Source organism: Helianthus annuus, chromosome 3 (genome assembly GCF_002127325.2).
Source record: "Helianthus annuus cultivar XRQ/B chromosome 3, HanXRQr2.0-SUNRISE, whole genome shotgun sequence".
NCBI classification, from domain to species: domain Eukaryota; kingdom Viridiplantae; phylum Streptophyta; class Magnoliopsida; order Asterales; family Asteraceae; genus Helianthus; species Helianthus annuus.
In genome coordinates this window covers 9,806,500-9,831,954 of record NC_035435.2, presented here as the reverse complement: position 1 = coordinate 9,831,954, position 25,455 = coordinate 9,806,500, and the positions used below count along the sequence as shown (strand labels likewise).

Here is a 25,455-nt window from a genome sequence, read left to right as displayed (position 1 = left end):
TGTTCGCCGATATAAGTAGTCTTCTTGGAGGTGCAGTCTTCGTCCAGGGAGTAGGGACGACCCCTTTGAGGGTTCGTTGATAAGACTCTTTGCTGGAAAAGTTCGTGGTTCACTTTTGGGAAGCCCTAGTTTCTCTTCAAGCAGCCGCCACACTCCTCAAGAACACATCGACCTGTGTTTGCAGATCTGATGAATAAGCTTCAAAATAAGATGAAAAACTTGATTTTCTGGTGTGAAACAACAAACCCAACCTTCGGTAAGAACTGATTCACTTCAGATCCGTATATTTCGGTCTAAATCTGAGTTTTCTTCATGGTTCCACTATTTTACATCTTGAACAAAAATCACAAAAATCACAGATCTAGAGCATACGTGACTTAGCAAACTGTTAGATTTACTAAATCGGACACCATAGCTTGGATACCAATTGTAGGTTCGTGATTTCAGACCGAAACCCGTGATTAGTGAGTGATTATGTTCAAGACGGGAGAGATTAGAGACAAACCAACAACTTCTTTGTATTAATCCGGTTGTATAACATTACAAAGCGGCCCGATTACAAGATAACCGAACAATACCAAAGGAGTATACATCCGGGGAGAGACCAAGTGGTGATCTCTCCCCGAAACACTAAAGCTCTCTGTGAACTCTCTCAATGAGCTCACTCTCTCTCTCTTGCAAATGAACTAAAGGGTTGCTATTTATAGCCATACCCCTTTGTCTTGCAAACACACACGGTCAAACACGTAACCCTCTCGTTTGACCACTTTAAACGAGCGGATCAATACACATTTGTTTGACCGTTTCACTAACTATTACATTATCAGCATAAAAATAAAACTAATCTATTCGAACAGCATCAGACACAAAAACTGCACCAACAGAGATTGAGTTAATTATTATTTTCTTTTTTAGACAAAAACTCAATGTTAAAGTGCATTAGGCCATGGGGTGTACTCTAACATCTAGAGTGTTAAGAATGACATGGCATGTTAACTAACATTGCAAACCACTCCCTCCTTGTGTTAAAGTGCATTAAATGAGTTATGTGTTAACATGTTAACCCAATGTTAAGAGCTTAAATTAATTATTCTTTTCTTTTTTAGACAAAAACTCAATGTTAAAGTGCATTAAATGAGTTATGTGTTAACATGTTAAACCATTTCCTTTGAGTGAGACAAAGTGAAATGAGGAAAAAAAAGTTGATGTGTTACTTAGGTGGAGTCAAGTTAGGTTAAAGTATACCCAAAGGCCTTAAATGGGTTATGTGTTAACATGTTAAACCATTTCCTTAGAGTGGGACAAAGTGAAATGAGGAAAAAAAGTTGATGTGTCACTTAGGTGGAGTTAAGTTAGGTTAAAGTATACCCAAAGGCCTATGAATTAAAACCGAAAAACTAAACCTTAAACTTCTAACTTTACGGTGATTGATTTTATTTAAAAAAATGTTTTGTTTTTGGTTTTTATGTCTCAATTTAATAATCTACAAGAATTATTAAAATATTTACCCAAAGCTTACTAAGAGGTTGATGATGAATTCCCTTGTCCTATTGTGTTATTACAAGAACTTTAAAGACTTGTCCCCGTTGTATCTTTACAAGAACTTTGGAAAATGGTCTTTAGCCTTTGGTTCTTCTTCAAAATAGGTGATTGACAATGGCGTATGAGAGACTAAAAATGTTTTAATTATTTCATATACAAGTATTTGAGACTAATTAATATCAGTCCCCATTAAGGTCTCTTACATGTGAGGGCTGATTTTCAATATTTAATATCTTCCTTCGAAATTGTTAATATACATTGATTATTGAGGACTGAAGATTAGTCCCTAAATTCTTTATTAATAAAATACTGAATATTAGTTCCGAATAAGGTCCCGTACAAAATCTTTGAGACTGTTTATCAGCCTCCAATATACTTCCCTTAAAATGGTTATATTCATGCCAACTAACTAGAGACTAAGGGGTCGTTTGATTCATAGAATATATGTGAAGTAATTGGAATTTAAGAACCATTCATTGATCATTTCCTACAAAAAAGGCGTTCAAGACGTAATTCAGTGCATTTTGGGATTACTAAGTACTGATTGTCAGTCTCTTCCACAATAAAGACCAATCTCTCATAATCTTGTGTGATTTTTCATTATAGAGGCAACACTGACGGAGGTTACTTGTGGAAAGAGGGGGTGTGGGCATCGGTTGTCTTAGGCTTAGAGGTAGGGATGGGATGGTACAGTACCCGTACCCATACCCGTACCGGTACTGAATTTGAACAAAATTGGGTACCAAATACCGTACCAAATATATAGGTACGGTACATGTATTTTCGGTACGGTACCCGCGTTGGTACCATTTTGTTTTTATTTAGTTTTGAGCACTTATACGAGAACTAAATAGGTAAAACTGACATGAGTACCAATATAGTACAAGTACCAAATAGATAAAATTGGTACAAGTACCAATACGATACATGTACCATATAGGTAAAATCAATACGAGTATTATAAATACCATAATACAAAAAAAAAAAACTTTTAAAGGTGTACATAAAATTCGGTACCAGTACCCGTTTTTACCCGTACCAATACCGAGTTAATAAAATTGGGTACCGATACATGTACCAAATACCTAAAATCGGTACGGGTACATATACGGGTACGGGTATTTGGGAAAAAAAGTCCATCCCTACTTAGATGTGTGTGTGCATAATCCAAAAGCCCATCTATAAACTACTTGTCTGACTGTTTTTCTTTTAATGGACTCATAATTGATCTATATGAAGAAATGTGATCTAATAGAGGTGACCCTGTGGGCTCGGGCTCGTCAAAACTCGGCTCGTTCGAGTTTTTAACCGAATTGATAACGAGTAGCTCTCGAGCCTCTGGACTTGTTTACACCCCTAGGGATAATAATGGGCATGGGTTAATTGTTAAACCTCAGATTGATTCAATCCATGAGAGCGGGTTTAGAGATGTTACTCACTATTGGTTTGATTAGGCTATTATTATTATTCATGCCCAAGCTTTGTTAATAAAAGCCACATATATATAATCCAATATACCAATCAAACATATGTTTTTTAGCCCCAAATGTTTAAATTCCGTCACTGGGAGAAAATGTATTTAAGATTAATATTTAGTAACTAACAAATTTTTTCCAAAACTTTATATACATGACACATACATACTTGTGATTGAACTTTAATTTGAAATAAGTTGTCAAAACAATTTCAGTTAATTATGAGTCACTAACATAAATCGTATAAATCAGTCTCGGGTACTATATATTCGGGTGACATTTTTGTCCCTAACGGTCACTCTTTTTTGTAGCGAGGCGTTGCTCAACCTTTTTTTGGACCTAAAGCAATTTCCAACTACATTTAATTTTCAACTAGGCATTACCATCTAAAAGATTTAAATGGTACCCAAAAATAAAGTCTATTGGACTCCTGCAAATCGCAAATGTACACATTTAAATAATCAAGTCGTACCCAAAGAAAACAAACAAACATATTAACAAAGAAATAACCATAAACATAAACACATTAGAGACATATATGAGAATACACGAGAGTCAACGTTACACACATAATGCACGAAGGTAAATAGTTGTTTGATTTTGATTGCACTAGTTGGTTTCATCACATGTTCTTTATGTGCTTGATGATTATCATCGCATCATGATTACTTTTAGAGTCTAAATCTTGGATTTCTATTCATCTTTGATTCATATGTTGATTTTTACATAGATTCTCTATTCTTGATAGTTTGACTTAAGTCAAAGTAAAATATGATGAATTTTGTTCAAATTAATCATTTTTTGATGTTTCTTATTGTTATGCTTACTTGATTATACATAAAAGGCTTCATTTGTAATCCTTTGTTAATCCAAATTTCATATTTTGTGCAAGTTTGATCTATAAATTGGCAGCTTGGTCTTTTAAACCAAAACGTAATGTGTGTGCCTATTTGGATCAAGATGATCTTTATGCCTTAGACATACCAAAGAAAGATGTTACAAGCTTCATGTTTATCCACCTGCACACGAAAGGCAAACTCAAATTAAGCATCTATAAACAATATTTTAGATGGTATTTCTCATGAATCTGATGAAAAACATAGCCAACTCTAGACAATTCTTCTTTCATTCTTCAACCCCTAATTGACTTCATTTTCATCTTCATCTCCACCGTTGATTTGCAAACCAACTTCAGTTCTTTAGCATCGGTTTCAAAATTTCATAGGGTGATGCCAAAATTTTATGGGGTCACTTGAGATTATATAACATATATACTAAGAAAAATACAATTTCCTGTCGTGTGGTTGATTCCCGTCTATCGCATCTAGGTCCGCCCCTAGTTATAGTATGCAACTTCATATTTGAGAAAGTAAAAACCATTTATAAATATGCAACTTTGAAAAAAGAAAAAAAAAGAGAAACTAATGATGCTTACTTTTCAATTGTGAAAACAAGTTAATCATCTTAAATAATTACCCAGTAACAATATATCAAATAAAAAGGGCGAAAATCGTCAACAAATCAAAAGTCTATAAATCCAATCAAAAGCCAAGAAAGGCAAAAATAGGGTCCAATACTTATACTTTAATAATTAGAAAAATTCTAAAAAAAGCATACAAATGTTAATTAAAAGAAAACCAAACAAACTGCCATTTCTCATTATACCCTTTTTACCCCTCACTATATGTAAAATCTCAATAACTAATTTCATAGCAACATATAAAAAGCCTATAAATCCAATCAAAAGCCAAGAAAGCCAAAAATAGAGTCCAATATTTATACTTTAATCATTAGAAAAAATCTAAAAAAAGATACAAATGTTGATGAAAAGAAAACCAACCAAACCAAACAAACTGCCACTTCTCATTATACCCTTTTTACCCCTCAATCTATATGTAAAATCTCAATAACTAATTTCATAGCAACATCCACTTTAATTACCCTATATATTAATAAATTTTAATTAATAAACTAATCATATCATCATACTAAATAATAATAAATTACCTAATGAATACTTAACTTATTACATAAACTCTAGAACTTTAGGGTTATTTCACTTCCATTACTTTCTTCACATTCTTCCCTTAACATCAATGCCTTTGTGTCGCCACCACTCTCCGCCTTCCAGCTGCCTCCACTCTCCGACTTCCCGTCTTCGATGCTCTCCGACCGGTTGCCACCAACAGTGGCGGTGCCGCCGCCTCTGCTTCCGGACTCTTGCAAGCTTTGTGTGGTTTGGGAGGAGGGTTTGTACATGTGAATATTATGGTGGTGGTTGCCGTCAGCGGTGGGGTGGTGGTGGTGCGGCGGTGGCATGACGGAGCTAGAGTAGAATTCTTGATGAGTGGCATAATGTGGGTTGGTGTGGGTGGTGTAAAGGGTTTGTGCTCCGGCGGCGGTGGCGGCGTATTCGGGTGGGACCCATATGCCGCCGAGAACCACCAGCTGCGGTGTGGCGGTGCCGGCGGCTTGTGGGGTTGGACTTGGTCTTCTTGTATGAAGTCTATATTTCTGTAGAATAACATATATGAATTAGTTTTTAAAATTTAATAAGAAAACTAAAGATTCTTCTGTTTTGTTTGTACTTCGTACGTACAACATAGCATGATCAATGTTTGTTTTGTACAACAAGAAGATTGTACATACAAACACTTTTATGCATGTAAAACAAGGTTGTTCTAGGTCCGGTCCCACTCAAAATGTTAGGTTTTAAAAAACAAGAAAAAGAATTTATTTTTAAAGTATTAAAGAGTTTAAATTAATTAATAATAATATATAATATATAACATATACACATAATAATTTAAAGTATTTATAACTTAATAGAAATGTTAAAGGGTAAATTATTTTTTGAGTCGTTGTGTTTTAGTGGTTTTAACCACTTGAGTTCAAAATCAAAATGTTTAACGCCCTGAGTCCCTAGGGCTATAGGGACTCAGGGCGTTAAACATTTTGATTTTGGACTCAAGTGGTTAAAACCCGTAAGACTCAAAAAGTAATTTACCCAATGTTAAATTCTTATACGTGAAAAAAAAAACTAATTTATTATTTTTTTATTATTGTTGTTTTTTAATGTATTCGGATGGTTCTAAGCTGTAAATCGTAAACCGAACTATAAAATCTTGCTTTTCAAACCATAAACAGAACCAGTTTACTTTCAACCCCACACTAGCCGATTTAGCTCTGTTGAAACGGTTTCTAACTGATTTTAAACATCTAAAATGCAGGGACGGACCTAGTAAGAAGCTTTGCTGGGCGGGCGCGCTACTTTAAAAAATTATGTATTTTTTAGGTCAAAATCTCGCCCGCACCTCTTGAAATTTGGTTAAACCTCTTTTGCGTAACCCTTAAAAATATTTTCTAGGTAAGCCTATTATGCTAATATGAGCGTCCAAACAGTCCATTCATGTATTTTGGCAAAGGGGAGAGAGAATTAAACCTGTAAATGGCTTTTGACTTCATCATTGGTCAAACCGTCAACTTTCATGAGCTCTCTGATTTGTTTAGGAGTTGCAACTGAGATATTGTTATAAAAAATGTCACACAATGATTTTTGTAATCATGATAAAATTATGAAACTATTATCATAAAATTTGAAGGGACAAAATGAATATTATACTTTTTTGAATTGCAAAATGAATATTATTCTAGTAAGAAATTAAAGAAACATATATACCTTGAGAACCACCTAACATCTGAAGAGCATTGACAAATCTCCGGTGGAGATCCGGCGACCAGCACCGTCGTGTTTTCCGATGTGTCTGAGAGCTCGTGGCGGTTCCGGAGGCGGTTGTGGTGGTGTTCATGGTGGTTTGATCATTAACTTCACCACTACCACCTTTAATTGAACTATTCTCCCTCACACAACTCTTGTTTTCTTCATGATCAACATCTTTTTCACCAGAGGAAAGAGCTAATTCCGGCAACACTACTGTCGGAGTCGAGCACGATGAGTTTCTCTCCTTAGAAAATGGGAGAAAAGCTCCACCATTTCTTTGTTTAGTGTTGAAGTTAATATCGGTTTCATTTGGTGTTGTAAATGTTGCATTATTTTGTGTGGTTTTCAAATGATCATTCGTGGCTGTGTTGGTGGTGATAGTGGTGCCGACGGTATTGCCCGCTTGGCTCCACAACTGCGCGGATGTCATCCAATTTGCCTTGTTGTCAATGCTAGAATTCGAGGCCTTTTCAGGCCCCGAACCGTTAGAATTCTTCATAGGTATGAATTCTTCAAGTACGGGCGAACTTTGGTTCGCCCGGTAAGTTTGTAATTGTTGCCTTGATGACTCCATGGCTTCAAAGAGGTTAAAGGATGAATTAAATTAAGGAAAACAAACTAGTTAAATTCATATACTTTTTGTATGCAAAAATTAAAAATCATAGAATCATGAAGTTTTGAATTTGAAAGTGGAATTAAGCGTGAATCTTGAATCATGTGTTACTTTTAAATGATCTTAAAATATGAAAGCCTATATGCATATGAACTAAAGTTACATATACATACATAAAGCAAAAGACAAAAATTAATTAATTAACTAATCCCTTGTTATAAGCTTAATTCAAGATAACCTAAATTCATGATTTTTATACAAGATTGACTCATGGAAAACTTTAATCCTAGCTCATTTAATAAACGGGCTCGAGCCTGAAAACACACACTTAAACTAACTTTTAGGTTAATTTTTTTCAAGATACCCTAAAATTCATTGATTTCAAACAAGACCAACTCAGTTGGAAACTCAAATCAAATCAAGATTAAATGAGCTGAAATTCGAGTTTAAATTGCAACTCATTTAATAAACAGAGCCTTGAAACACATACATAAACTATATATACATATATGTTTAATATGCAATTATGCATGAAGATATATATTGTGCATATAATTATAAGCATGAAATGAAGACAAAGATTATACCATTGGTGAGGAGTTGCATGCAAAGTGGAAGTTCACGTTTGAAAGCATCAATCTTGAGTCTTTCTTCTTCAAGACGAGATAGGAACTCTTCGAGCTTTTCGGTTTGATCATTTCCGTTGGTACTAACTTGTTGATCACCCATTGTTTTCAAGAGGATATTGGAGTAGCTGTGTGGTTTGCATTCAAGACTGAGTTCCGAAGCTGATGTCAACATGTTTGTATATAGAACCAGAATCTTTAAGTGTGGATGAAGAACAGTAGTAGCATCAGAAAACCCTAGTTAAAGAGATGGATTGAATAGTTTGTGTATATGCTGGAACAAACATCAACAAGATAAGAAAGCTAGCTGAGGCTTATGCCCTAATATTTTCTCTTTCTTTTTCTAGGGTTTGAAACACTCAATTGTAGAGAGAGAGAGAGAGAGAGAGAGAGAGAGAGAGAGAGGTGTTGTTTGTGAACACAAGGAGGATCAAGAGGGGGATCATCTTCTTTTAAGGGGTGAGGTCTAGAGAATAAAGTTGGAATTTGGAGAGAGAGAGAAAAGTAAAAGGAGGGGGGGGGGGGGGGTTGGGGAGGGAGGGAGAGAGAGAGAGAGAGAGATGGTAACTTCTTGCACAAAACAAAGGCAAAAAATGAAAGTTTTGTGTGGGATGAGAGGAGAAGGAATCAAGGGTTGTTTGTGGGGTCTTACAATGTGTGAAGGGTGGTCATGCATCTCCCTACATGTTTTTTAATCAATGGGATCTGATTTATTCATTATCAAAAATCATTTTTACTTTTAAAAAAGTCTAATTTAGTTATCAAATCGATGGTGTAAATAATAATTTTAATAATCTTTCCATACTAAATACTTCTATAGTCTATACACAAAAAACCAAGCCAAAGTTATATGCATGCTTCCATTACTCAACATTACTTTGATTAATCTTTTTAGTGCATACCTTTCAATGTAAAGTTATACAGAGTTATAATGTTTGTAAAATTTAAACCTTTGGCCGGTTCAAACAAAGAAGGTCAAAGAGACTTAACCGGGCTAGTTTATGCCAGGTTTTCAGTCCAAGCGGCCAGTTCAAGTGACCGATCCAGTTAAATTTTGTAAACATTGCCTAAGATTATCATGAATTTAAGTTTTTTTCATGTCAAGCTAATTGTGCTTCACTCCTAGTCATTTCAAAGAGATTGATGGATGAGATAGGGTCTTTGTTAAAGAGATTTCTCCCATATAAATCGAGGGGTAGAGAGATATCCTTTTGCTACACCCAAAATTCTGACACTAAGTTATACTTCATCCTCAAGTTCAACTCTTTTAAGATTTTTCTCTTTTTGGTTATCTTAAAGGGATGGATGAGAGATGCGGCAATTTCCATATTATACATCTTATTGTTGATTAGTCTTTATAAGGTTTTAGATCTCTAAATAGAAGTTTAGGAGCGGAAAAAAAAGTTTAAATTTAGGTTTAAACGTGAGATGATTGTAAAAATGAAATAAAGAGAAAAGTTAATGATAACAATTCAATCAAATATTAAAAGATGATTCTTCTTCCTTTAACTTTTTACACATGTTTTTACATCCCTCATACTAGTATGCACCCAACAACATGCATTTTTATCATTAAAGTTCACATATTTCCTTAATAACCTTTCCAAAACTCTTATATATATATATTCAATATAAACATAACTTTGGATATATTATTTGAGTAAACATACCCCAAAAAAGTTATATCATTTGAATTTAAAAAAAACTAATTATGATGATAACTCAAATCTTTATTACTATTATAATGGCAATGCATACACGCTACTAAAAATGATTATCACATCCGAATAACACCTGCTTAATCCGGTTAATGAGCTACATCGATTAGAATTTCGGTGATTCGCAGATAGTGATCGCATACGGGTAATGCTACATGTACTTAGTTATTAATAAAAATTGTGAATCACTGTGTATAAAACAATAAAATACTGTCCAAACTTATTGGGGTGTTTTGCAATGGTTGCTAATGGATTAAAATTGATTTTGACTAAGTTAGACATAAAATGTTACAATTGTTTTTTAAGAATTTAAGAAATAGTTAAAATACATTTATTATAAGATAAGAAAACTAGTTATATATCAAGTTTAAAAAGTATATAAGCAAATATGTTTCTCATTGAAAATTTTGATTTAGAAACTAGTATATATCCAAATTGTTTGGTTATCTAATTTAATATTAATTATGGTATACTAATAATGATTTGAAAATCAAGAGGGATATCAAACTTGGCATCATTTAACCTGTTGGCTGGAGCAAACTAAATTAATTGCTGGAGAAAGTGAAAGTTGGTATTATTAATAGGGGAGACCATGGTTTGATATTTAAATCGTGCATATTTTATTTTCTTCAATTTTCTTTGCCTTTTATGCCTTCAATTATGATAAAATTCATACTTCTTCTTACATCGATTCTAGGTTTAATTAATCAAATCCATTCAAACGGAGAAAACTAAATCAATGGCTTAAGTGATAACCTGTATTTAACCAGAAGGGGGTAGCGGCACAACTTATTGCTTGTCTATCTGCCATTAGTCTGTAATCATCTCTGTTTTAAGAAACTATTAATGAAATAAATGCGTCATCGTACATGTAAAAAAAATGCGTAACTCATATAAAATGCAAGTTGGGATGGTTTTGTGTACAAAAAATCAATAAATAATCGTATACAATTCTGATTGCATAAGTTTAAAATCAAACCATTTAAAAATATTCTTATCTTTTAAAAGTTTCACGTTTTCTGATTGCATAAGTTTAAAACCAAACCATTTAAAAATATTCTTATCTTTTAAAAGTTTCACGTTTTATTTCTCATGAAATATCTGCCTAAGATCTTAGCAGTCAACTTTGTGAGAGTAAAACTAAAAAATCAGGAACAATATCTACTTAAAATATTCTTGTTCTAACAAAATGTGACTTTTGAAAAACACAATATTCTTTATTTCTTGTGTTTATCTATTTGATTATAAATGCACAATCTGTTGAGTTTATGCATCAATTTGATATCTCCTTCAATATATAAAAATGGAAAATTCTAGGAGCCCATAAAGATAGCATTTGGAGACATGACAACCAAAATATCCAAAACGAAGAGTCAGAAAGGTGTGAAGGGTAATCAAATGTTCGGATAGAAGGAGAGCCGGACGAGTTAGAAAAAGTGAACCCTATAATATATCATAGGAAAAAAAAATCCTTAAAAGATATAAAAAAGTTATTTTAAAACTGTATATATATCTTTTTTTATAAAAAACATTTCAGGCCATGGGTAGTCGCCTACTCAGGGGCGGATGTATATAGGAACAAGGGGTAGCCTCCGCTACCGCTTGGTCGGAAAATTTTTGACGTTTTTAGTGTAAATTTTGGAAAAATTTCACGTTTTTTCGATTTCGTTACCGCCTATTTATAAAACGTTACCGCTTGGTCGGAATCCTAGATCCGCCACTGCGCCTACTCACCCCTCCTCCATATTGGTCTTTTTTTTTGGGTAAAGGGTTACCCCGGTGATTCTATATATTCACAACCAAAAACACAAGTAGTGTAGAAAGCCTACACTAGTTCAATCATAGGACATGCCCTATGAAAGTGACAACCAGAAACAAAACATAACAAAAAAGACAACCACCAAACGGCCGACCACTAGACTACCAATCTAGACTCAAAAAACTTGAAAGTTACGTAGGAAAATCAGCCGCCATCATCGTGCAATTCTGTACCATTAATATCCCAGGCCCCTAAAAGTCTTCGAACATTTTCACAATTTTTCAGCTTCGCTCCCATCAGTTTGTACCGCACTTGTTGAATAATAATTTCACTTATTGGTCTTTGTATAAGTAAAGATGATGTCGTTTTAATCATGAGTTATTACTTTTTAAAAAAATCATGGAAAGTTAAATGCAAATATGAGTTTATATATACTATTATTAATTTATAACTTCGTTATGCATTATTATGTTGTACTTTATGCTTTACTTCTTTTTTTGCTTATTGTTGTTATGCCTTGCTTTGTGATGTAGTAATTTTGTTTCCCCTAACCCCCCCCCCTCGCCCCTCATTTGTACTTTTCACGGTCTGCCCCTCCACCTATCACTCCTACGGTGATACCTAGCTGACCTCTTCTCCAGTCACAACCAATGTCACAGTGTCTTCTTGCTCTTTTGTTTGGTTAAGGCTATGGTTAACCCGTTACGGTTTAAAGTATTTTTACTCTTTGTTGTTGGATTTCCAGCTAAATGTCGGTTAACCCTAAACGTTTTGACTGCAGTTTTGTTTATTGTTGCTATTACAGCTACACCGATTAACCCTTATGGCTTTACTGGTCGGCGATGTTTGTTATCGGATCTGCTTTTTGGGCAGGGGGGGGATTTTGGATTGATTATCGATGTTTGCACCATTTTGCTTCGGTAACGATGAGTAAAAACTCATTTGTGAGGTTATCTGCGTGTGATGTTTTACTTTAGTAAGTTTTTTTTGTGGTTTTTTCTTTAAGTTTGATTTTTACTAGTGTTGTCATCTGAGAGAGGTAATCTGCATGTAAGCTATTACCTTGATATTGTTATTTTTCGTATTTGAAACTTTTGGGTTTTGGATTTTGTTATCCCGATGACAGTGGTTATTGAAAGTTTGTGGCTTTGTATTCGTATTCCACAAAACTTTGGTGTTACTCGATGAAGATGGCTATCTTATCATCTGAGAGAGATACTCCGCACGCATGGGCAGCCCACGGGGTGGGCGGGGAGGACCACCGGCTAGGGCACATGTTTTCCGAGAGGCATATTTAAGAAAAACCAGCCAACCTACGGCCGATTAGATTTCATGCCAAACTAAGAGCTTACGATGACATTTTTGTTACTTTAGCCCCTCGATTATGATCGTAGTTGGAAGAAAACTAGAGGGCTGAAGGTAACGTGACAATAGTCCAAATGTCCGACGGGTGCGATGCAATTCAATGAACATTATTGCTTACCGCTATAAGGGGTAAGAACAATGAAGATTAAAAACTAAAAGGAAAATTTTGAATTTAGGATTATTTATTACCGAGATATCAGGATTTTTTTTTTAATTTAGGATTAACTATGAAACTAAAGGGATTATGTTTTAGGCGGGAAAATAGAATTCTAGATAGCCTCAATGATTGTCATGTGTCTCAAATTGGTATACTTTATTATATGTACTAGTGTTAATACCCGCAAATTTCGCGATGTTGAAAAATGATATGTTTGTTACTTTAGAAAAAAAAATTATGTTATTGATCATTAAGAAACTGTACGCGTGAACTTATTATGGAAATCTAAAGTTAAAGATTAAAATAAAACGAAGGATCGTACTATAGATGTAACAAAACCAAAAAGATAAGTAAATGAAAGAAATACGTGTTTCTGGCTTTTGGCTCCCTAGCGCCAGAAGCCATCAACTTCTTGACTAGGGTTCAACGGGTTATCCACAGCAATTGTTCGACCCCAAGGGGGCAGGGGTTTGTGTTCGGGAGGTTGGGGTTTGCAATTCAGAAAGGGTTGGCGGCGCAGCTTGTTGCCCGTCTACCTTCTGTTTTGATGTAACTTAACAAGTTTTCTGGTTATATCAATCGTTTGCTCTATTATAATCTATACATGATAAAAAAAATTACTCTAATACTTCTACTTGCTGGAATTTCGTAACCAATAACCTCGAATTCGTTTTAGACCAATTGAAAAAACAATCATCACCTAACAAAATATGTTAAGCTTCAATTATATCATGTCATCCAACAACACCATACCTATCGTATAGAAAATATATGAAAAAAATTTATTAGTAATATATAGAAATACGTTGAAAAGTAATCAATAACATGAGAAATCGATTGACAAACCTTGTTTGACCATCAATATTCTCTGTACGAAGATTCTTAATCCAAGTATTTTCTTTAAGAACTTTGATCGTTATTTCAGAAAACTCGTCTAAACCACCTAAGTCAGTAATTAATTTATCTACATTTGATAACAACATTAAAAAACGTAAATTTTATTAATTAAAAACAGTAAAACATAAATAAAATTAAAGATAAAACGAGATAATATAATATCAATTGATGAGTTACTGTCATTGCAAAAAAAAGGGATTGTTAGGATCGTCACTAAGTTGTAGATAACCTTCGACATTGCTAATATGTTCGTATTCTTGCTGAATCAAAGGAGTGTTGTTTAACAAAAGTTGACGACCATGTTTATTGAATATCATAATATTAAAATGTGTCGCATCCTTGATTTGAAATCACAGAATATCACCAAGATTTAATCGAAGATCTTCTATAAATTTAAACCAACCATCAGCAAAACAATAATTTGGACCAATCTTCCTCATACGGACTTCCCTTGATGAAACTCGGATACATTAAGCATAACTAAATTATCCGGTAAACAATATTGATAATGTTTGGCAATAAAAGTATTCGGTAGAACCTCTAGAGAAAATTACATCTATAATAATAAAGGGTAATAAAACGTAAATTCAAAATGACATCTATAAGAAAATTACATACCATAGGAATTTGTAAAGGATTATGAATTATTTTGCAAAATGATTTTTCATACTCTTTATTAGGATCATGAGAGAAGTGTTTGAACATGAAAGTACGAGCACCAACATAGTTGAATATTGTGAAGAAAACTTCATGGCCGAAGCAGTTTAAACCTCACACCATCCATCGGTAAAGTAGAATATATCTTCTATTAATTTGATAACAACAGACCATGAATGAGTTTCATCAAATTTAAGAGTAACAGATGAAGATTGTAACTTATTCATCCATATAAATCAATTCATACATATCGGTATAGCCTGAAAAAACAACAAAAAGAAGAACAAATTTCTCTAGAAGAAACGATAAAAGAATATGAATAATTCCTTTAAAAAATAATATGGAGAGGTGTGTACCTGTTGAAGCGCTAGCGGATCAAGTATAATCATGACGAAGTTCAGACCATGACGATACATGTTAACCAAAACACCAAAAAGAAGAAGGCTAAAGATTGAATAGTACTTGCAACACATACAATAAAAGAAAAAAAATATAGAATATGTATTTATAAAAGAACATTGCAAAATCATACTTAAAAAAGGGTTATACATCAAATATTGACAAAACTGAGAAATATTTTACAAATACTATGTAAAAAGTTGGTTATTTAACTCAAAGGTAAACCAAATTTATTAAATGACTGAATTGCCCTTCTCGTTAACAGAAATAATGGATGCAGTTAACCCAGTGGACTAAAATGGCAACGGTGAAATCATTTTGGACCCACAGATGAAAAATAAAACATTTGGACTAAACTGGTAAAATAACCCAATACCCACTATAGTTTACGATATAAAATAGATACTATATATTGCTACCGAAGTTGTTCGCACAATATTGATTTAGTTCATTGTAAGAAAAAAAGGTATAAGTTTTCGTCAGGGTACCAGTTCGGTTGATCATACTAAAGAACAAAAAAAAATATTTCGATTTTGAACAAAACGTTTAGTTAAACGAAGATAAAATAAGCACATCCCGTTAATTCTGAATTCGATTACACTATATTATTGGAATGACAAAAAGGGTAACAATATCAATATATAAAAAAATTAATATGTACCATTGTGCTAACGATTACTTGTGAATTACCACTCACAAAAAACTCAGTTTTAGAAAAAAAAAACTTTACATCAAAACGTAAATAAAATCAGACACGTCGAAACAACATACTAAAAATTATATAAACTAGTAATTAACCCTCCGCGTTGCGGGAGCGTAGGTCGTAAAACCGTGCTAAGAGTAAGTAAACACCGTCCAAAACGTAGAAAATCGTAAAACAAAAAACGCAAATTAATACCATCAAGTGACGTCAAAGGTAGACAAAAAAAATGCGAACTAATGTTGTTAGTTGGTGTAAAACGTAGACGAACTCGATTTATAGCGAGAAACCTTTAACTTAATAAAAAGACAAAACTTACAAAAATAAGAGTAAGACAAAGAAATATAATGAACTGAAAATGTAAACTTCAATAAAAGATTAAAAAAAATAACAACACAAATACAAAAAAAAAGACAAAAAAGACCACCCTCACTACAACCACCATTCCAATTCACTTTGAGCTAATTAAGTCATAAAAAAGTGCTTCATTTTGTATTGTAGATAAGAACCCACTCCAAATGTTATATATAATAATAATTATGATATATATATATATATATATATAATAATATAATTAAGTAATAAAATAATTAAAACTGAAAAACAATATTAAAATTAAAAATTAAAAATCTATTAGGTAATAAAATAACTGAAAAAAATAATATTATAAAAATCTTTGAGCACTATTCATCAACACTTGCTTTTAACATGTATAATAATAATAAAGTAAAATAAAATAAACTATTATATTAAATATAAAATAATAAAAACGTATATATTATTATAAAAATAAAGTTACTATTTATCGTCATTTATCAACAAAATATATATAATATATACTATGTGGAAGGTTCAAATGAGAAGAATTCTTTTGTAAGAAGAAAAAATAAGAAGTTTCAACCAATAAGAATGCTTCATTTTACATCATTTAATATTTGTATTTAATTTTTAATATAAGGGTATATTGGTAAACTTACATAAATCATTAATGTGTATTCTACCCCTTTAATAACTAGCTAAATTAAATTTGTAACACCTTTTCAAAATATATACTTTTTTCAAATTAAAAAAAAAAACTTAATTTAAAGTGTAGAATAAATTACTAGTTGTGTAGAATAAATCACGAGTTATGTAAGATATATTTCGAGGTGTGTAGGATAAATTTCGACTGTCTAGGATAAAATTCTATAATGTGTAGGGTATATGTAGGAAAATTTTGATATGTGTAGGTATTGTAGATTATATGTAGGATAATTAATAATTAGTTGACTAATTAATTAAAGAGAGAAAAATTAATGATATGAGTTATAAATTAAATAGCATTTTACTAATATGCCCTTTCTTCGTTTTCTTCTCACGTTAAATTTCTTCTCAAATGAACCTTCCCCTATATACTATATAATAAAATAAACCAATGGAAGGATACTTGTCATTATTCTAAATCATCTACTTTTTGTTTCCCCGCTTCTCTCTCTTACTTAATTGTAGATAATTATTATTTAATTTAAATTATTAAATTTAGTATATATTCAAACATTTAAGAAATTACGGATAAAGTTCCATAAAATATCTTATTATTTATTTATATTAATTACTAGGTTAGAAATTATATCTTAATAATTGAAACAAATATCGAGCATTTTCATAACGAGAGTGGAGGGAATGTTTTGCTTAACAAATTATTTATTTATTTAATATATTTTAAATGCAAAAATAATAATAACTACATTTATCATACTAATAAATTTATCCAAAAACAACCATCCTTTTAAGATGTAACTCACGTCCAAATATTTAAATTTTAAAGTTACATAATTTAATAATTACCGATAATTTATACTTATCTAATTAATTTTAATATTATTTTGTGGCTATAAGTTTATCTAATTGGCTAATTTCTATATGCCTAATCTGGACATTTCAACAATTTTTTAGAACTAATAAATTAAGACCACTGTCATTTAAATAAAACTTGGGTTATTAAATGTATGTTCACATGACTGTTAAAACTCATGAGAAAGTCGATGATACAGTTTGTCTTCTAATCAATGGTTCAAATGCTTTCATATTTATAAACTTGACAAACATCACAAGTTTTGATCTTACATGACACAAAATTTTGTTCGGATATCAAAATAACGTCTTGAAATATCGTTTTATAATTGTTAAATCTTCGTTATTAACTATTTGATTTTCTTTACTTAACCTGTGTATTACACAGGATTATAACCTAGTTTATAAATAAACTAAATGATACTTAGGCCAAACCTAGTTATCAACTTAACATAAATAAGTTCATATTGAAAGGCATATACCAAAGCATTCTATATTTTTAACATGATAATACCAATTATACATACATATAATATTCAAATTGGGGTTCGTATCAATCCACCATGCCACTTCTGTTACGGTTGTGCATACATAAATGTGTGTGACAGAGAATATATCATTCTAGTTTTATTTTATAAAAGCTTATAAATAAATTAATCATATAAATCTACTAAAATTGAAAGAATATCTATATGTCCCCAAGTAAGGAATATCTGAGTTCCAATTCTACGCCTCTAATTCAAGGAACTCAAAAGCTTCCATGCACCTTGTCTTGTCTTCGTTTTTCTAATTTATTTATTTACTAGGTTATAACCCCGTGTATTACACGGGTTGAATAAATGAATTTTATATACTAAATAATAAAACATTATCTTTTTAAAAGTCTCCTTTATTGCACGGGTTGAATAAATATAATTTTATATATTAAATAATAAAATAAGTTATATCTATAAGAACCATATGTATTGTACGAGTTGAATAAATGTAATATTATACACCAAATAATAAAAAAAATTATATTTTTAAAATCATTGTATTACACGGGTTAAATAAATGTAATATTGTTTACCAAATAATAAAAAAGAGTTATATTTTAAAAAACCCCGTGTATTACATGGGTTAAATAAATATGATTTTATATACCAAATAATAAAAAAAATATTTAAAAAAACTAACGGATTTTTTTATATTTAAAGAAGGATAAGATTGAATATTAATCTGAACTAACGGATTTTTTTATATTTAAAGTAGGATAAGATTGAATATTAATCTTTATTTATTTAGTTAATATAAGATTGAAAAATCATATGATTGAATAGGTGGGAGGTTATATGATGATAAATCGGTTAACCGTACTGAATGATAAAGATAATATATAGTGATTGTTGAACAAATTAGTTAATCGAATTCTAAAAGACTATATTTCTCATAAAGCATAATTTTATTTCTCACTTGATACATCTAAGAATGCTTAGCTTATATTGATTTAAGTTAAGTGGATTTAACCTTTTAAGATAAACTATGAAGGTTAAAATAATTAAATTTTACTAAGACAATTCTAACCCTTGATTTGGGTTTATAGAACGTGACATGTTTCATGTGGAGAGTTGTGTTTATGCTGATAAGGTCGTGACATGTTTGATTTGTTTATGTTATTATTATTATTATTATTATTATTATTATTATTATTATTATTATTATTATTATTATTATTATTATTATTTTCGGTGATTGTTAATCATGTTCTATTAAATAACTTTATAAATGGCGTGTAGAAAAGATTTGATTAAATATTATTGATAATAAAAATTTGTATTAGATTAGATTTTAGATTTGATTAAATATTATTAATAATAAAAATTTGTATTAATTTAGATTAAATATTATTATTATTAGTATTATTAATAATTTTAATCAATTAAATGAGAGAATGACAAGTGTCCCAAAACAGATTTCTTTTATTATATAGTATAGATTTATTTTGAACGATAAATTTGGATCACTGACGGACCATTGGAATTATCATGTCACTAGCGGAATCACCTGATCATATCCATCTTGACTAGGCTATAATGTCCATATATCAATTCAAGAGTAAACCCAGTAAATCTAGTTATAGGAATCGAACTCAGGACCTAATGATCCCTAAGACTTATATCGCTCTTAAGATGCCATTAGGTTATAGTGTTATTCTTCTAATTATTTATTTAATTAATAATCTTTAAATATCAATACACACACTCACACATATACACACATGGCAAGGTTAAAATATGTTTTGAAAAAGAAGTGTAAAAAGTAATTGATGCGTTATTTTGTGAGACAATAACAAAAACACAATTTCCCCTTTCATCTTCAATCAACAATACAAATCTTTAGGCATCCACAAAAATACTTTTATTTTATTTTATTAAGTGTATAGTAAGTAATGAACACAAGTTTTATGTTTCACGTCGATTTTATTTGTAACAACAAAAAGTTTATATGGTTTAAGGGGAAACCGATTCACTACATCCTTAAACACCAAATCCGAGCTTGTTATGATCTGTCATTTGTTTTGCATACTTTTGTGTGTTACATGTTAGATTTTTAATACATAAAGCTAATACGGTATTTTAAATGGAGAAAACCATGATATAGAAATCTGAGTTTCAACAATTTCCACCAGGTCTTTAACCTTTTATATGCTGTTTTGAAATCATTATTTGTTCCCCCATTTATGAAATTTTGTAATTACAAATGAAAGGTGAGTTAAATTGAACAATTACGAAACCTAGTTACTATTTAGATACTTCGTTTTTTTTTAAAGTTAGACCATGAATAATGGTCACGTGGTTTGCAAACCACAAGCGGACCCCCCCCCCCCACACCCCCCCCCCCCCATGTAGTTGTCACATTTTGGGCTTAGGTCACCTGTAGTGGCATGTGAAATGTTCGTGGAATGGGTGAACCACGAGGGGAACCCCCCCCCCCTCTTCTAGTGGTCTTGCATGGTCCGACTCATGTGGTTTAAACCACGAGTTAACATTGCGAAAATAAAAAAAAAACTTTTAAATTAAAAAAATGCTATAAATACCCATGATTTCTAAATTTTCTAACACACAAACACAAAGACTCTCTATCTCTTCTACATCTTTATCATTTCTATCATAAATTTTATAAGATGTTTCAGTATGGTAACACCTTTAACCCCTCGTTCCGCCCACCTCGTCAAGGCATGAACCGTTCCAATGCGTCAAGTTCCTTAAATCCACCAAATCAAATGATGACCAATCCCGACTTCTATGAGAACAATAACAACCACATGTTATTTAAAATGATGGCTAACATGTCGATGAGCAGGTTTGGCTACCTGTGACACATTTCCGACAACTAAGTCATATTACTTAATTTTATTAAAAATAAATACAAGGGTATACACTTCTATATTTTTATATAATAGTAAAATTAGTATAATAATTAAAAATTATTATATTTCCTACACATTTGTGACAAAATATTTATTTTTTAGCTGATTTAATCGTTCCGTCAGAATTGTGTCACAACTTGTGACACATTTCCGACAAACAGTTTATTTTTTAGTTGATTTAATCGTTCCGCCAGAATTGTATCACAACCTTTGACACATTTCCGACAAAAAGTTATATTCTAGTTAGTATATAAAAGGAATTAAGTTTCATATTCTAACAGCTCCTAGTAGGAGGATAAACTGGTTAAGGTGTTGCAGTTCTAAACGATAGGTCAGTAGTTCGATCCTTGCCAAGGGCCGGTTCTTTAAGGAAGAGCCCCCTTTTTGACATATTTTTGAAATATTTACACTTTGGTCCCTGAAGTTTCAGTTTTTACAAAAGTAGTCCCTGTAGTTTCTAAAATTTTTTCTGTCGGAAATTTGTCACGAATAATGCTTTTGTCGGAAATTTGTAACAACTATTTTTATATTTCTGTCGGAAATTTGTTACGAATAATGCTTTTGTCGGAAATTTGTAACAACTATTTTTATTTTTCTGTCAGAAATTTGTCACGAATAAATAATGCTGAATGAAATTTTTTAATTTTTTTTTGTCGGAAATGTGTAGCTAAAAAAATTCCGAAAATATAATAATTAATATTTATCATAAATAATATATTAAAAATAACTATGAATTGTTGTAGGAGATCTGTAGCAGTTTGTGACATAGCGATTTTGTAGGAAATGGGTAGGAAATTGCGTAGGAAATGCGTTGGAAACAGGTTTCCTACGAGGCATTTTCCTACATCATGTATTTGTCACAAATGTGTGGGAAAGCCTGTTTTGTAACGCATTTCCTACGAAAACTGTTGTTAGAAATTTCAGATTTTCTAGTAGTGTAATGTAATGAGTTTTCAACAACCTCCACATCAAATATCGCCAAACTACCTCCGCATTTCCTACGAAAGCTGTTGTTAGAAATCCCGAATCACAACCTGAGGTGGTGCCGGAGACACCATCCGACAAGGCGGGTCCGTCATAAAGCCGCAAGAGGTCTTCGTCAAAGAAAAAGGATTTGGAGGACACGACGGTTAGGAGATCGCATACGACATGGACGCCAGTTGAGGAGCTCACTTTGACACGTTCTTGGCTCGACATAGCCGAGGACCCAAAAGTTGGTATGTATACTATTTCAGTTTTTTTTGTTCCATTATATAAATTCTTTTTCGGAATAAATATATATTTTTTAAAGGTGTAGCGAACTATCAAAAAGAAAATATATTTTGGGCACGGATTATGAAATTGTTTTACGCCGAAATAAAAAAAAGGCTAAGACTATCATACGACAGACCAAATTACAAGTGGCGGGACATAATGACGAAAGTCTCCGACTACAACGCAATCTACGCTATAACGTGGAGCGCTAGAGATAGCGGCCAGGACGATGCTATGGTGCAACAAAATGCGTTGGTTGAATACCAAAGCAGGAAAAGACCTTCCGCATATCTTAAACAGTGGAAACTTTTGAGGAAAAGTTCTAAATGGCACATGGTCTCACTCATGAACATTAGGCCGTCGAAAAAATCGAGGTCTTCTTCATCTACCCCAAATGCGAGCAAATCGCCGAACGGTCGGGGTGAACATTGATTTAAACGAGTCGGACAACGGAGACGATGAAGACGAATTGCCCGAATTTGTCGACCTCCCACGACCGGCCGTTAGGAGAAGCGGTTCACAAAAGAAAAATGCTTTCGGGTCACAAGATCTCTACAACGAGCGCTTTTTTGAGATGAATGAAAGACTACAAACACTAACCGACATTGGGCGACAACGTTTGGAGAATCTCCTACAACAAGACGAAGAGAGACAAGAACGCCGCCAACTTAAAAAGGATAGTCAAGTGGCTATTTACCTTATAATATTACACCGACCAATACCGACAGGACTGCAACGATAGCTACAATTGAAGTTGCGCCAACGAATTAAAAATAAACACAGACTCGGTGACGATGATGCGTGACCTACGATATTATGTAGTTGTTTTTTTTTTATTTCTGTCTTTTGTTGTTTATTTTTTTCTGTATTTTAAATTTATAAAATGTTTTTTGTTATATTTCATTTTAGTTTTATAAATAGTTGTCTAAATTTAAAAATAATAACAATAATAATTATGCATTTAATGTCCACTAGAGTGAACCACTGCACCTTTTTTGTATGTGGTTTGACTAAGGTGATTTGGTCACGAGATTTACCCTTCCACTACACATGATCTTACCATATGGTTGTCGCCACGAGATAGTTCAAGTGAGAGGTTGGATGTGATTGGTTGGTTATGCTTTAACCACCTAACTCAATTTGGCCGATAATAATCCCAAGTTAGTTATTAGCCAATAATAATCCGAATTGGTCAAATTTTTTTGTAAAATAGTCCGCCGTTAAAATAGCTTAACAAAGTTAAGTTTTTTTCCGAATTACAAACCGATGTTTTAGGGCTTCTGATTAAAACGAGGATACGATATAACAACCCTCCAAAATATTTTTCGACACCCCTAATATAATTAGAATGTCCCAATATGTCTTAAAATACACCCCGTATACCAAAACCAGTCCCGAAAACCTTTAATTTTAGTAAAATTAAATAAAAACAAAATTTAAGGAGTCGTCGCGGGGCGCGTAGCCCTTGGCTTCCTGAGTCGCGGGCCGCGACAAGCTAGATACCAGGCGAGCCCCGAGGCCGCCACGTGTCCCAATCATGTCGAGGCTAGAAGTGATGACAGGTCAAAGCTAGGGCCTACACCCCTAGCTCGCGGGCCGCGTAAGCCCCCGCCTCATCTTACACGGGGCGCGACGAAGCTCGAATCAGACCCTATAAATTGAGGGCATCGGCCTTCAGTCCCAGTCGCTAACACTTTCTTTTCTCTCTCGAATTTTCACATAGCTAAAGCTATTCTCGGGCATAATACCCCCCTAAATAACGAAGTTCTGCCTCGTTGTAAGTATCATAACCCCGGTTACGTATTAGATACGCTGCCCGATTGATCCAGGGTTCCGTAACGGCTGTCGTGGTTCTGCCCTACGTAGTCGTTGGAATGCCGTCTCAGGGAGGGTATTACTAATGTAAATATTGGGTTATTATACTAATACGTGTGCATTTGTGTAATTTATAGATAATCACTAGGAAATCCTTAAAGAAACCCTAAGACAGCAATGTGAGTAATCTCCTTTTTGTAAATTGTTTTTATAAAACCTTAAATATTTTACAATGTGATTAAGCAGTGATTGAGTCTTTGTAATTCTTCAATTACTGCTGGTATGTTGGGGTTTTGTATACAAAATGTGGAACACGTTACCATTGGACAAAGAGTTAGCCAATGGGTAATGTGACCCACTAGTCAGGATTGACAATATTGAATGAGTAATTGTGTAGATGTAAACATTGTAATCGCTCTCAATACTGTTAAAAGATAAAACTCTTCTTGATTAAACTGGGATTCACTCACCGGTATTTCCCACTGACAAAATGTTTTTAAACGCGTTTCAGCCTTCAGGTAACAAAATGTGAAAGCCAACTAGAAACCAGCTGGACAGCACTGAAGGCTTGGAAAAGTGGCTATAAAAGTTACCTAAATAAAGAAGATGTTTTATTTCAATAAAATGGGGTTTACCCCTATAAATCAGTTTGTAATGAAAACTTGGGTTTTATCCCAATATACTTATTAATATAAAATGTGGTGTTTTACTCTGATAAAACATTTCCTAACTACGGTCCTGATGTAATTTCCGATGCCAAATTGATAAACACCGATACCACTGATACTGATTCTCGCAGCCGTCCGTTCCCGGGACAGGTAGGGGGCGGGGGTTGCGACAGATGGTGGTATCAGAGCTAAGCCACTGATTCAGCCACAGAAATGTTCTGCTGACACCAAAATATTATTTAATGTGTTAGGAAATAAATTACGGAACTACATGCATATCTGTACTTTATTGTTGTGTATTATTTGACTATTTGTTAGTTTACAGTATGAGCGACCAAGGACCTTCCGACGCCTACTGTCAGTTGTCCAGCTCACCTAGGAGCGAAGGCACCTCTTCACAGCCTGCCCTCTCAGGGTATTCAGCTGACAATGAAGATGGGATATTCGTGTTTAAGGCTCAGTCTGAAGAGTCATTCCCTCCTAAAAAGAGAGGATGGTTCAGTAGAGGAGCAATGAACGTGGGAAAAGAATGAAAAAGTTACAACATCAGCGAGCCCTAGCAGCCGCAAAAAGAGAAACAGATGCCCAATGCTTAATAGGAGTCTAGCAAACTTCCATATCCTAGCAACCACAGTTGCCGATCCTAACCTGGAGCAACTGATTGCACCCCAACCATTACCACTATTTCCCACCCAGCCAATGGGAAAAGAGAACAACCCAGAAAATCAAATCCCAATGCATGATTTTAAACCAGAAGAGATACCTAGGATACCAGCACCCAATCCCTTAGATCCAGACTACGACCCGTGGTTAGATGAACATAGGGATTACCAGCAACGCTACCCAA

At 33.0% G+C, this 25,455-nt stretch overlaps 1 protein-coding gene across 1 annotated transcript; it reads right to left on the bottom strand.

The window, feature by feature from the left end:
- Nucleotides 1–4,780: 4,780 nt before the first annotated feature.
- LOC110928616 (myb family transcription factor EFM) lies at nt 4,781–8,399 on the bottom strand. Its single transcript, XM_022171645.2, has 4 exons — nt 7,939–8,399; nt 6,697–7,314; nt 6,460–6,536; nt 4,781–5,531 (listed from the first exon to the last, which is right to left on the bottom strand). The coding sequence occupies exons 1-4, from the start codon at nt 8,150–8,152 to the stop codon at nt 5,055–5,057; spliced, it is 1,386 nt and encodes a 461-aa protein (XP_022027337.1). The 5' UTR covers nt 8,153–8,399; the 3' UTR covers nt 4,781–5,054.
- Between the last annotated feature and the right edge of the window lie 17,056 nt (nt 8,400–25,455).

Bases quoted from the DNA above. Each gene is read 5' to 3' on its own strand.
- LOC110928616 (XM_022171645.2), bottom strand. From the start codon at position 8,152: ATGTTGACATCAGCTTCGGAACTCAGTCTTGAATGCAAACCACACAGC. The intron at 6,537-6,696 runs GTATATATGTTT...ACAATATCTCAG, and splicing joins GATGTTAGGTGGTTCTCAAG to TTGCAACTCCTAAACAAATC. The intron at 5,532-6,459 runs GTTTAATTCTCT...GTTATTCTACAG, and splicing joins AAGTCAAAAGCCATTTACAG to AAATATAGACTTCATACAAG.